The sequence below is a fragment of the Rana temporaria genome, chromosome 1 (genome assembly GCF_905171775.1).
Source record: "Rana temporaria chromosome 1, aRanTem1.1, whole genome shotgun sequence".
Taxonomy (NCBI): domain Eukaryota; kingdom Metazoa; phylum Chordata; class Amphibia; order Anura; family Ranidae; genus Rana; species Rana temporaria.
Genome location: NC_053489.1, coordinates 483,202,861 through 483,217,506, shown reverse-complemented (window position 1 = coordinate 483,217,506; position 14,646 = coordinate 483,202,861). Strand labels below are relative to the sequence as shown.

General features: G+C 44.7%; 1 protein-coding gene across 5 annotated transcripts in view; it reads left to right on the top strand.

The window, feature by feature from the left end:
- The window catches only part of NFKB1 (nuclear factor kappa B subunit 1), a 175,527-nt gene that overhangs the window by 28,653 nt on the left and 132,228 nt on the right, over positions 1-14,646 (top strand). For all 5 annotated transcript variants that reach the window (XM_040329914.1, XM_040329919.1, XM_040329905.1 and 2 more), the window contains exon 2: positions 4,850-4,889. In XM_040329914.1, coding sequence (XP_040185848.1) covers positions 4,857-4,889 — 33 coding nt within the window. In that variant the 5' untranslated portion in view covers positions 4,850-4,856. The remainder of the gene's footprint in view (positions 1-4,849; positions 4,890-14,646) is intronic.

The following is a 14,646-nucleotide window of genomic DNA, read 5'->3' as shown; positions in this document are numbered from 1 at the left end:
AGGAGATTTTCTTATTATGAGAGCTTCCAACCTCCACGAGTCACATGAGACTAGAGTGACACATCTTGCATACACAAATAGCCAATTTGAATAAATCCCTGGGCTGTTATGACATGAGGAAGTAACAACACATGTAAATGGTTCCTGTTCTCTAGGATGGTATGTATGCTACTGCTATTAAAACTCAATACTGATGTTTTCTTATCAGTTCTTTATCTGAAATATTACAAAATCTTTCTCAGATATTTATCAAGCCTAATCCAGTAAGACTATATACATGCAGCAGTTTGGCCCATCAGCGTAAATGTTTTCGGGTGCTCGGGTGGTGCAGCATTCATCCCTGCTGCCAGCAGACTATCAAAATGTATGATATACTAAAAATACACCTTTTTTGCAGATTCCTACCTTTTATTAGGGCCCTTTCACACGTGCAGACCGTATGTCCGAATTTTCATCCGTCCGTTGCGGATGAAAACAGTACATACATTGGTCCCTATGTGATTACGGGTGTCAGCGGATGACCATCCGCTGCCACCGGTAATCGTCCGCCTCCGCAAAGATCCGCATTTGTGGACAGAAGAAAATCCTATTTTTCTTCTGTCTGCTGTATCGGATGAACACGGACATATGGTCTGTGTTCATCCGATCCCCCATAGGGGAGAGCGGAGGAAAGACAGAGGATCCCCGCTGAGCTTTTGTGGACACACGGAGCGGATCATTACTGATCCGCCCGTGTGAAAGGGCCCTTATTCTGAAGAAATAGTGAATGTAATGGGAGTGGTTTCATGCTTATCAATCAGCTGCTGCATCTGCAGGGCACCGATGAGGAAAGCTGCTGGGCCTGCATGCTTTTAGACATGATTTCCTATTGGAAGTATCTCACCAAAAATGTAATTTTTGTTGCAGGGGGTTTCTGGGAGGGCGTTCTGTACACATTCTGTGTAAAGAACACCTCCAGGTAGCCTAAAATGCATTGCATTTTACAGAAAATTACAGAGCTGCAGATTGAAAAGGAAAGATCATTTTTAACCACTTAAGGACCGGAAGGGTTTTCCCCCTTAATGACCAGGCCATTTTTTGCGATACAGCACTGTGCCGCTTTAACTGACAATTGCGTGGTCATGCGACGCTGTACCCAAACAAAGTTGATGTCTTTTTTCCCCCACAAATAGAGCTTTCTTTTGTTGGTATTTGATCGCCTCTGCGTTTTTTTTGTTGTTTTTTTTTTCGCTATAAACAAAAAAAGACAGACAATTTCGAAAAAAACAAAAAGCGAATTTCTTTATCAGTTTAGGCCAATTTATATTCTTCCACATATTTTTGGTACCAGTAATGGCGGCGATCTGCCTTTTTTTTTTTGGGGGGGGGGGGGTTGCGGCGGACAGATCGGACACTTTTGACACTTTTTTAGGACCATTGACACTTATAACATTTATACAGCGATCAGTGCTAAATATATCCACTTATTACTTAAATGTCACTGGCAGGGATGGGGTTAACACTAGGGGGTAATCATGTGTTAAGTGTTCCCTAGGTAGGTGTTTCTAACTGTGGGGGGAGTGTAGTGACTGGAGGAGGAGACAAATCGCTGTTCCTAATCACTAGGAACAGCAGATCTGTCTCTCCTCCCCTGACAGAATGTGTCTGTTTACATTGACAGATCCACGTTCCGTCTCTCTTAGGAATGATTGTGGGTGGCCGGCGGAGGTCTTAAAGCAGCTGATGTACAATGACTGCCGTACAAAGACGGCGATTCACCCAGGAGAGCCAACCTACCGCAGTACAACTGCGGCAGCTGGTCTTTAAGTGGTTAATAACATTCAATTACAATATGACTTGTGTCAAAGTTGTATACGCTATATTATTTTTTCTTTATTTGCAATTTTTTCCTCCGCGGAAGTGGAGTTACCTTTTAAGGGAAATATAGGTTTGGGGTATAGGTAGGTCAGGGACTTTACCCGCTCCCCTATTCCTGTCCATCCGTCCTTGATAGGACAGTTTCTGCTAATAGAATGTGATCATAAGTTACATAGTTACATAGTTAGTCAGGTTGAAAAAAGACACAAGTCCATCCAGTTCAACCACAAAAAATAAAAAAACAAAATAAAAAACACAGTACAATCCTATACACCCAACTCCATACCCACAGTTGATCCAGAGGAAGGCAAAAAACCCCAGCAGAGCATGATCCAATTTGCTACAGCAGGGGAAAAAATTCCTTCCTGATCCCCCGAGAGGCAATCGGATTTACCATGGATCAACTTTACCTACAAATCTTAGTACTCAGTTATATTCTGTACATTTAGGAAAGAATCCAGGCCTTTCTTAAAGCAATCTACTGAGCTGGCCAGAACCACCTCTGGAGGGAGTCTGTTCCACATTTTCACAGCTCTTACTGTGAAAAAACCTTTCCGTATTTGGAGGTGAAATCTCTTTTCCTCTAGACGTAAAGAGTGCCCCCTTGTCCTCAGTGTTGACCGTAAAGTGAATAACTCAACACCAAGTTCACTGTATGGACCTCTTATATATTTGTACATGTTGATCATATCCCCCCTTATTCTCCTCTTCTCAAGAGTGAATAAATGTAGTTCTTCTAATCTTTCCTCATAGCTGAGCTCCTCCATTCCTCTTATCAGTTTGGTTGCCCTTCTCTGCACTTTCTCCAGTTCTCCGATATCCTTTTTGAGAACTGGAGCCCAAAACTGAACTGCATATTCCAGATGAGGTCTTACTAATGATTTGTACAGGGGCAAATTATATATCTGTCTCTGGAGTCCATACCTCTCTTAATACAAGAAAGGACTTTGCTCGCTTTGGAAACCGCAGCTTGGCATTGCATGCCATTATTGAGCTTATGAGTGAATCTGAGAATCAGTAGGATTGGAAGTGTTCAGTAGTTTTGAAGTCCAGTAGAGTCCAGCAGAACCATGTATTCATGAATTTTTGTATTTGCTCTTGTGAGATATGAATACGTTTTTCCATCTCCTCTATTTTAGAGAGCCTGGCAAACCATTCTCTAATGGTCGGGATGCGTATAGACCACCAGTGTACAGAAACGCAGAGTCTTATGCATTCACCGTATGCATAGCCAGTGAATTGTGGTAGTCTTTTTTAGACAGGGTCATGTGGTGTAAAAGAAATTGTGCTGGGGTAAAGTCCAGAGTGAACGTGATCACTTGTGCAATGAGATCATGGACCTCTCTCCAGAAGGGTTGGAGTAATTCACAGGAAGACCAAATGTGGAGCATGAAGCCTTCAGCCCTCCCACATCTCCAACAAGTATTCAGTATGGAAGGGGAGAATTTTGGAGGAGAGATGAGTTCTTTACAATCTAGTTTCGATTTTATTGCAGTTTTCCTAAATAAGTACATTCAGGGAGCCTTTATGCGTGGATTCATGAACGATATCCCATTTGTCATTTTCATTGGTTTTCTAACCGGAAACCGTGTCAATGTAGAAAAGGCCACGCAGCTTTGAAAGCTTTGGCAAAGTTGCTTTGTTTTTGCAAGGATGACAAGCAGGGGGACTCCAGTGTCATTGAAATGACTAACTTCCCCCATCAAAACATTCATTGTTGATGGGGGAATGCCTCCCGCAGAGATGTTGTGTTCTGCATACAACCAACCTGTCGGTACAATCAGCCTGTGCCGGCAGCAATAGCTGCTAGCCGTAATAATTGTTTTCTGCCAGTGGGGAGCCTTTGCGGCCTCCCTCTGGCATGACACGATGATTACTGCTAGTGGCTATAGTCGTTGACAGTAATCTCATGCCAAAAATCCGACAGGCTGGTTGTACCCTGGTGAATCAACTTGGGTACAATGGGACTGCCCATTCATGGAGACTCATGAATTCATGAATTTAGTCCTGAAAAGAATTACATCCAGTAGGATTCCAAACCTGTTATGTGTTCCCCTGTTTGAGGGTCTTTGATTCATTTATTTTGCCTCACTTTGGCTTTCCAAAGTGAGATGGAGGAACAGGGCACCCGGTTCTTTCTACAGCTCCTGGTTGCGATAATCAAGGGGAGGAGAACAGATTTGTTTGGTAGGTTTTTCTTGGTTTGGAGTTATGAAGATGGCCCATGTTTTTGAAAAGCAGGCACATGTTCTAAAACTGCAATGATTGGGTCAGTTAAAGGGATATTGCGCTTAATGCAGTATCATGCCGCGTACACACGATCGGTCCATCCGATGAGAACAGACCGATGGACCGTTTTCATCGGTTAACCGATGAAGCTGACTGATGGTCAGTCGCGCCTACACACCATTGGTTAAAAAAAACGATTGTGTCAGAACACAACGACGTGCTGAAAAAAACAAAGTTCAATGCTTCCAAGCATGCGTCGACTTGATTCTGAGCATGCATGGATTTTTAACCGATGGTTGTGCTTACTAACGATAGTTTTTTTCCCATCGGTTAGAAATACATCGGTTAATTTTAAAACAAGTTGGCTGTTTTTTAACCGATGGTTATATAACCGATCACTTTGGACCGATGAAAACGGTCCATAAGACCATTCTTATCGGTTTAACCGATCGTGTACACGCGCCATTAGACCCAAAAGCAAACACTTATTACAATATATTGCAGTTTACCAATTCTTAGATTTGATGGCTGCATGTTTTGAGGCTTTCTTTGCTTGAGATTTCATTTCTGCCGCTTTCAGACAGTACCCGCCTCACACATCATTGTCCCATTCTGTCAGTGTTCGCTATGGGAGAGCAGGAGCAGATATCTTGTGCAATGCAGTCGCCACATTTTCCTACATTCTTTCAATGTAATTATATTAGGTTTTTAAAAATATTAACAGATATCGTTTTTGAATCGTTTTTCATATTTGTCTTTACAGGTGAAACATGGCAAGACAAATGTTTGATTTGGATGAGCCAGTAAGTATTAAGTCTGAATTTTAACCCTTTTGCTGTCAAAGATGTTTTTGTATTTTTTTGCAGACATACTAAAAAATCATTTTAGCCCTTTAGATTAGTTTAAACCCCCAAACAGTATAATGGACCCCTAATGTCCTCCCTGCACTCATATAAAGCTACCCTAGCCCAGATTGCACTCCATTAGCTTCTTCCCCAGCCACATCAGCCACAGAAAATAACAGCAGAAGTGACAAACCCTTGTCGCTTTCATGTTCTTATAAGCTAAGAGAGATCAGCAACCACCATGAGGTGGGATGACTGAGCCCAGGAAACATGGTGTAGGACTTGAATGATGTGTGTGTGTGTGTGTGTGTGAGGGGGGGGGGGGGGGAGAGGTGACTGTATTGGGGTTTTGTGAAAAGCGGACAGTAAGCCTGAAAGAAATTAAATGCATAGCAGCCAGGAGCATATATAACCCCTTCCCCACGACAGCTGCTGGGGAATGGGCTGTATGTTGGTGGCAGTGAAAGGGCTGAAACTGGAGACCAATTTAAAAATTGTTTCTAGGATATAGCTTTAGTAAAAAATACTTTCCCGGGGAAGAGACAGATGAATGACAGGATGCCTCTCTCCATTCACAAGTGTTGCATTCTGTGAAAACTATACCAGCACCTTTCTGAATAAAGATAAGGAAAGAAAGGGGTAGTCAGCTGTCCGGTGGACAAAAATGTAGCGTTGTGAAAGGAACATGTCATAACAGCAGGAAACATTTTTACACTTGGAAAAAAGTTTTAGACCTTAAAGCGGGGGTTCACCCTAAAAAAAAATTCTAACATTACATTGAGCTCACTTCCGACATTGACAGTATGCTGATCTTTTTTTATTTTTTTGCCGTATATACCGTTGTATCTTTATTCCCCCCCCCCGGCTTCCGGGTAGTGAATCCCGCAGGAGTGGGCGTTCTGATGCACAGGCTAAGTGATTGACGTATGACAAAAGCTTCCCACCGGCACATACAGCCGCGTCACGAGTTGCCGAAAGAAGCCGGACTGCGAGTCGGCTCTATACGGCGCCTGCGCACTGACGTTCAGCTTCTTTCGGCAACTCGTGACGCAGCCGTATGCGCCGGGGGAAAGCTTTTGTCTTGCGTCAATCACTTAGCCTGTGCATAGGAACGCCCACTCCCGCGGGATTCACTACCTGGAAGCCGGGGGGAAAATAACAATACAACGGTATGTACGAAAAAAAAAAAAAAAAAAACAGTATGCTGTCAATATCGGAAAGTGAGCTCAATGTAATGTTAAACATTTTTTTTAGGGTGAACCCCCGCTTTAATCATACTTGCCTAGGTGGATGCAGCACCAGTCCAATGCTGATCTGTCCTCCGCTGGCCCTAACAGCGAGAACAGAGCGATTAAACACCACCGATAGATCGGTTCTCACAGCTCCCTGAAGCGACCCGGTCCGAAGCTCCGTGACCGGGACCGTGGGACTCGCGAACCCGATCGCCGCTGGAGTCCAGTGATCGGTTCCCGGAGCTTCCCCGTTCTTCACTGTGGCGGCTGCATCGATCGTGTCATCCCTTTTATAGGGGGACACAATCGATGACATCACACCTACAGTCACACCCCCCTACAGTTGTAAACACACTTTAGGGAACACATAACCCCATCAGCGCCCCCTTGTGGTTAACTCCCAAACTGCTCACATCTGTCTAGGGTACCAGTTATGCCGCGTACACACGATCGGTCCATCCGATGAGAACGGACCGATGGACCGTTTTCATCGGTTAACCGATGAAGCTGACTGATGGTCAGTCGTGCCTACACACCATCGGTTAAAAAAACGATCGTGTCAGAACGTGGTGACGTAAAAAACACAACGACGTGCTGAAAAAAATGAAGTTTAATGCTTCCAAGCATGCGTCGACTTGATTCTGAGAATGCGTGGATTTTTAACCGATGGTCGTGCCTACTAACGATCAGTTTTGTCCTATCGGTTAGGAATCCATCGGTTAAATTTAAAACAAGTTGGCTTTTTTTTAACCGATTGTTAAATAACCTATGGGGCCCACACACGTTGTCCTCTGTTTAACCTATCGTGTGTACGAGGCCTAAGAAGCAGTTTTACTTATCTTATCCCTCATTGTAGCACAAAAAAAAAAAATAATCACCACATCTCTAACTATTCACGCCAAGTAGCAGAAAAACTTGAATGTGCAGCATGGATGAAATAAATTCAGTTATACATTTTGTCAGTTATAAGGTTACTGTATCCTTAGGCTATACATTATATGTTACTATGTAAACAATGTCAGTGAACATGGCACATATTTCTTTCATTCATTTCTAAAGGCAAGACACACATAACATGTTTGAAGGTCAATGAAGCGCAACTTTCAAGATAGTATTTGCTAGTGTTTCAACAAGTTCAATATTCAATATACCGTACTGTATACCAGGGGTCTCCAAACTGCGGCCCAAGGGCCAGATGTGGCCCTTTGCTAGTCTTTATCCAGCCCTTAGGGCACAATTCGTCCCACTGATATAACGCATTTGTCCCACTGACACCAACATTGGGGCACTATATTTTCCACCGATCCCAATGATGGGATACTATTCCTCCTACTAATAGGGGGAATACACCTCCTCCTATTGGCTACCAACCCTAAGGCCATAATTATTCTCACTGATGCTGGGCCCGTGACATTTTCTGCCCCTGCTGGCCACATTCCGGCCCTCCTAAAGTCTGAAGGACAATAAAGTGGCCCTTTGTTTGAAAAGTTTGGAGACCCCTGCTGTATACTATAGTTTGACACTTTTACAGTGCTGTACAGTTTTGTTTTAATGCATTACAATTTTTATAATTAAATCCTTTATTATTGTATAAAATACAGTTGACAATCACCACAATAGCAGTTATACATGTCAAAGAACAGAGAGCATAAACATACACGGTCATAAAATAAAACAACAGAGAAAGAGCACATAGTCCGGCCTTGCACAATGAGAAGGCAAATGGGCAAGGGCTCAGGACCTGGGTAATGACAATGTGCACAGCTGTAGAGGCATCCTGACCATTATATATACGACATAGAGCTAACTGCAGTACGTAAAATACCATGCAAACGATAACAATTTATCAGTTTTATAGTTGCTTGGGAAGCAAAGCGGGCCCAGACATGGAACACATGAAAGAGTAATGCGCAACAGGATATTCTCAGCATCTGACTAAGCTGCCCATGTTTGGGCAGGGGTTGTGGGGAGGGGATAAGAGTAACGGGGTAAAGGAGGGGCAAGGGTCAGGAGGAAAGGAAGAGGAGGGGAGGCATGGAGAAGAGCAATAACAGAGTACAGAATCAAGAAAGTGTGGAGAGCAGGGTAGTACACTCCGACTGGTAAACCGAATACGCCCACCGGGTTCAAAAGGACTGCGCCACTTCTTGGAGATAGGTGTCTGTATATGTAAAGTGCTGCCAAGGTCTCCAGGTCTCCCGAAAGGCCTCCTTCCTATTAGCCTCCTCCCTATTATGCAAGGTGCCAATGAGATCTTCTATATTTCTGAGTTCATTAACTTTTGCAAACTATAGGGACTTTGCCGGGGGATTCTCCGATCTCCAACAGAGGGGAATGCATGCCTTAGCAGCGTTTAGTACAGTGGGGATCGAAAGTTTGGGTACCCCAGGTAAAAATTTCTATTAATGTGCATAACGAAGCCAAGGAAAGATGGAAAAATCTCCAAAAGGCATCAAATTACAGATTAGACATTCTTATAATATGTCAAAAAAAGTTAGATTTAATTTCCATCATTTACACTTTAAAAATTGCAGAAAACAAAAAAATGGCATCTGCAAAAGTTTGGGTACCCTGCAGAATTTATAGCATGCACTGCCCCTTTGCAAAGCTGAGACCTGCCAGTGTCATGGATTGTTCCCAATCATCGTCTGGGAAGACCAGGTGATGTCAATCTCAAAGGTTTTAATTGCCCAGACTCATCTGACCTTGCCCCAACAATCGGCACCATGGGTTCTTTTAAGCAGTTGTCTAGAAAACTAAAACTGAAAATAGTTGACGCTCACAAAAGCTGGAGAAGGCTATAAGAAGATAGCAAAGCGTTTTCAGATGTCAATATCCTCTGTTCAGAATGTAATTAAGAAATGGCAGTCATCAGGAACAGTGGAAGTTAAAGCAAGATCTGGAAGACCAAGAAAAATATCAGACAGAACAGCTCGCAGGATTGTGAGAAAAGCTATTCAAAACCCACGTTTGACTGCACGATCCCTCCAGAATGATCTGGCAGACACTGGCGTTGTGGTACACTATTCCACTATAAAGAGATACTTGTACAAATATGGTCTTCATGGAAGAGTCATCAGAAGAAAACCTCTTCTACGTCCTCACCACAAAAATCAGCGTTTGAACTTGGCAAATGAACATATAGACAAGCCTGATGCATTTTGGAAACAAGTTCTGTGGACCGATGAGGTTAAAATATAACTTTTTGGCCAGAGTGAGCAAAGGTACGTTTGGAGAAGAAAGGGCACATAACTTAACCACTTGGTTTCCAGCCCATAGCCGTCGGTAGCGGCGGAGGGGATCGCGACCATCCGGCAGCTGAGCGGGGACGAGACTGAAGGAAAAATCTCCTTCGCCCGTCCCCCATAGCTCTGCTGGGCGGAAGTGACGTCAAAACGTCAGTCCCGCCCAGCCTCTTAAAGAGACATTTTTTTTTTTGTCATTTGAAAAAATGACATTTCCAAAATTTTTTTTTTTTTTTGCATTTAAGCCCAAATATGAGATCTGAGGTCTTTTTGACCCCAGATCTCATATTTAAGAGGACCTGTCATGCTTTTTTCTATTACAAGGGATGTTTACATTCCTTGTAATAGGAATAAAAGTGATAATTTTTTTATTTTTTTTATTTCAGTGTTAAAAATTGTAAAATAACTAAAAATAAATGCGAAAAGCCCAAAAAAATTTTTTTAAAGCGCCCCGTCCCGACGAGCTCGCGCGTAGAAGCGAACGTTTACGCGAGTAGCGCCGACATATGAAAACGGTATTCAAACCACACAAGTGAGGTATCGCCGCGATCGTTAGAGCGAGAGCAATAATTTTAGCCTTAGGCCTACTCTGTAACTCAAAAAATGCAACCTGTAGAATTTTTTAAACGTCGCCTATCAAGATTTTTAAGGGTAAAAGTTTGACGCCATGCCACGAGCGGGCGCAATTTTTAAGCGTGACATGTTGGGTATCATTTTACTCGGCATAACATTATCTTTCACAATATATAAAAAAATTGGGCCAAATTTATTGTTGTCTTATTTTTTAATTTAAAAAAGTGAATTTTTTCCAAAAAAAGTGCGCTTGTAAGACCGCTGCGCAAATACGGTGTGACAAAAAGTATTGCAATGACTGCCATTTTATTCTCTAGGGTGTTAGAAAAAAATATATATATAATGTTTGGGGGTTTTAAGTAATATTCTAGCAAAAAAAACTGTTTTAGTCTCGTAAACACTGAATCTGAAAAACAGGCTCAGTAACGAAGTGGTTAATGAAAAGAACCTCTGTCCAACTGTTAAGCATGGGGGTGGATCAATCATGCTTTGGGGTTGTATTGCAGCCAGTGGCACAGGGAACATTTCACGAGTAGAAGGAAAAATGGATTCAATAAAATTTCAGCAAATTTTGGATGGTAACTTGATGCTATCTGTGAAAAAGCTGAAGTTAAAGAGAGGGTGGCTTCTACAAATGGATAATGATCCTAAACACACCTCAAAATCCACGGGAGAATTCTATCAAGAGGCGTAAACTGAAGGTTTTGCCATGGCCTTCACAATCTCCTGACCTCAACATAATTGAAAATCTATGGATAGACCTTAAAAGAGCAGTGTGTGACAGACAGCCCAGAAATCTCAAAGAACTTGAAGACTTTTGTAAGGAAGAATGGGCAAAGATACCTCAAACAAGGATTGAAAGACTCTTGGCTGGCTACAAAAAGCGTTTACAAGCTGTAATACTTGCTAAAGGGGGCAGTACACGATATTAACTCTGCAGGGTGCCCAAACTTTTGCAGATGCCATTTTTTTGTTTTCTGTAATTTTGAAAGTGTAAATGATGGAAATAAAATCTAACTTTTTTTGACATATTATAAGAATGTCTAATCTGTAATTTGATGCCTTTTGGAGATTTTTCCATCTTTCCTTGGCTTCGTTATGCACATTAATACAAATTTTTACCTGGGGTGCCCAAACTTTCGATCCCCGCTGTAGCTGGATGATGAGAGAGGCCTTATATTTGTTGACAGGTCGCTCCGACAGATGAAGCAAACAGGCCGCCAGGTTCCCCCCAATGAGACACCAGTCAAGTGTTCGATCGTGCGGGTCACCTCGAACCAGAAAGGGGAGAGCTTAGGACAGGCCCAAAAAACGTGCAGCATCGTCCCCTCCACCTCGCCGCAGCGCCAGCACAGGCTAGAAACCTGTGGGAAAAAACAGTGCAGGGTAGTGGGCACTCTATACCATCGGGTGGTAATTTTGTAACAGGTCTCCTGAACTCTAGTAGCTATGGAGGATTTCTGAGCAAAATGGAGAATCTTCTGTGCATCAGTGACGGTAGTGCCGAGCTCCTCTTCCCATTTGGAGAGAAAGGGGGGAATGAACCCATCCGCTGGTCGGGTCAGGGAGGAGTAAACAACAGAAGGCAGTGTCGCACCAGCTCTCCGCGGTGACAATTGCGTTCCAATTCAGTAAGTGGACGAGAAATACCCTGGTACCGCAGGCATCTGCGCAAAAAGTTGCGGAGCTGTAGGCCGCTCCAGAAGTCCAGTGGTGGCTCTGTGACAGACACCCCAGCCTCAGGGGAGAGTTGTCCTAGAAAATCGCACAGATGGAGCCGACGCCCAGCTACCAGGCGCTTGAAGTGGGGATTCTGGAGGCCAGGCATAAATTCTGGACTTCCCAGAACCATTGGGGAAGGCATCGGGGACACCAAGAAATGCCGAAAGGCCTCTCTGATCACTGAAAGCGTGCTGCCTAGGGTAGGATGGGCCACAAGATCCTTCGGCAAAAAGTAGTGATCCAGGGCCAGCTCCTGGCTGTATCTCTGGAGTCCTCCATCTCCATTGCCACCCAGTGCCTCGCTTCTGCATGGCAGTGCAAATCCACCAACCTAGTGAGATGGGCCGCCCTGTAGTAGGCTCTCATGTCTGGAAGGCCAACCCCCCCCCCCGCCCTTCTCTAGGTGGAGGAGCTGGAGTTTCATGCAGGGCTTACGGAAGGACCAGACAAAGTCCCGAAACATGGAGTCAATATGCTTAAAAAACACTGGGGGGAGGTGGATAGGGAGCGCCTGCAACAGGTACAAAACTCTCAGTAACAGGGTCATCTTGAGGGCACTGCAACAGCCAAACCACGTCAACGTGAGAGAGTGCCAGCGGAGAAGATCCGCCTTTAGACGAAGAAGTAGCGGGGCAAAATTCATTGAATAAAGGTCGGTGGGGCCAGGAGTGATATCGGCTCCCAAGTATCGGATAAAATTAGATGCCCACCTCAGCGAAAAGGCCGAACGCAAGCGCTGAACAATGCCCCTCCCTACTGTTATATTGAGAATGGAATGGAAGAGAGAGAGGGCACCATATTCCTGAAGAGATCAAAGCAGGTTCGGGAGGGAGGTAAGTGATTCCATCAGAAACAAGATCAAGTCGTCCGCAAATGCGGCCACCTTGTGGGTTCCCGAAAATTTTTGGTACCCAAGTATGCTCGCATCCGCCCTTATTCTGCACAAGAGGGGCTCCAACGTGAGTATAAAAATCAGGGGGGGTAGCGGACAAAGAAGAAAGCAGACCTTGTTTCATGACCTTGACCGCTGCAGTGGGGTGGGAGTAAAGGGACAGTATCCACCCCAGCATAGAGGACTGGAGGCCAATATGCTCCAAGGTGGCTCGAAGGAAAGACCAGTCCACGTGTTCGAAGGCCTTCTCTGCGTCCGTAGACAGCAGGAGAAGGGCCCGTTTAGAAGTCACGTGGACCCGGATTGTGTTGTCCCGTGGCTCCCTCAGTGGCACAAAGCCCACCTGATCTCTGTGTATGAGGCTTCGTATATCAGAAAGCAACCTGTTGGCGTAGATTTTGGCAAACAGTTTCAAGTCAGTATTCAGGAGTGCTATCGGGCGATAATTCCCACACCGCGACAGAACTTTCCCCTCTTTCGGGATAAGGGAAATTTAAGCTCTCAGGGTGTCCACCGGAAAATAGTTGCCCGCTGAGATAGAATTGAGAGCAGAGACTAGTGGCTGTGACAACAGGTCAAAAAAGGTTTTGTAGTACATTGGAGTCAGGCCATCAGGGCCTGGAGCCTTCCGAGGTTTTGAATTGGCCAAGGCCACTCCTATCTTGGCCACCGTGATGAGCTCTTCTAGTTCTTCTTGCACTGAACTGCAGAGTACAGGCATGCCACAAGCGGCTACGTACGATTGAGGGCTGGAGCTACCAACAGTCGAGGAGTCGGTACCAGAGGGCCTGTCCAAGTTATAAAGACCCTCAAAGAAGGAACGAAACTCTGCCGCAACATTCGAAGACGTATTCAGCTTTTGCCCAGAAGAGGCAAAGATGTGAGAAATATATGTTTTGCTGCGAGGACCCCGCAAAGCCCTAGCCAACAATGACCTGGGCTTATTATAAATCTCATACATGGTGCGATTCGCCCAGACCAATTTTTGCTTCGTTTTGTGGAAAAGAAGTGAACAAAGTTCCTCACATGCTCTAAAAAAGTCCTGAAAAGTAGCACTCGCCAGACTGGCCTTATGCGAACACTCCAGGCTATGTATCAGTGCAAAGAGTTCCTCCACACGCTGGTTTCTCTCCTGTTTCAGACGGGCCCCTATTCTGTTTAGCGTGCCCCTGACAACCGCCTTGTGGGCCTCCCACACCACCAGAGGGTTGGCAACGGAGACCCCATTGTTAGAGAAATACTCCCGCAGAGTGTTCAGCACCTCCAAACAGGTTTCCTGAGATAGAATTGAGAGCAGAGACTAGTGGCTGTGACAACAGGTCAAAAAAGGTTTTGTAGTACATTGGAGTCAGGCCATCAGGGCCTGGAGCCTTCCGAGGTTTTGAATTGGCCAAGGCCACTCCTATCTTGGCCACCGTGATGAGCTCTTCTAGTTCTTCTTGCACTGAACTGCAGAGTACAGGCATGCCACAAGCGGCTACGTACGATTGAGGGCTGGAGCTACCAACAGTCGAGGAGTCGGTACCAGAGGGCCTGTCCAAGTTATAAAGACCCTCAAAGAAGGAACGAAACTCTGCCGCAACATTCAAAGACGTATTCAGCTTTTGCCCAGAAGAGGCAAAGATGTGAGAAATATATGTTTTGCTGCGAGGACCCCGCAAAGCCCTAGCCAACAATGACCTGGGCTTATTATAAATCTCATACATGGTGCGATTCGCCCAGACCAATTTTTGCTTCGTTTTGTGGAAAAGAAGTGAACAAAGTTCCTCACATGCTCTAAAAAAGTCCTGAAAAGTAGCACTCGCCAGACTGGCCTTATGCGAACACTCCAGGCTATGTATCAGTGCAAAGAGTTCCTCCACACGCTGGTTTCTCTCCTGTTTCAGACGGGCCCCTATTCTGTTTAGCGTGCCCCTGACAACCGCCTTGTGGGCCTCCCACACCACCAGAGGGTTGGCAACGGAGACCCCATTGTTAGAGAAATACTCCCGCAGAGTGTTCAGCACCTCCAAACAGGTTTCCTCCAATTGAAGCAGGGCTTCATTTAGTCT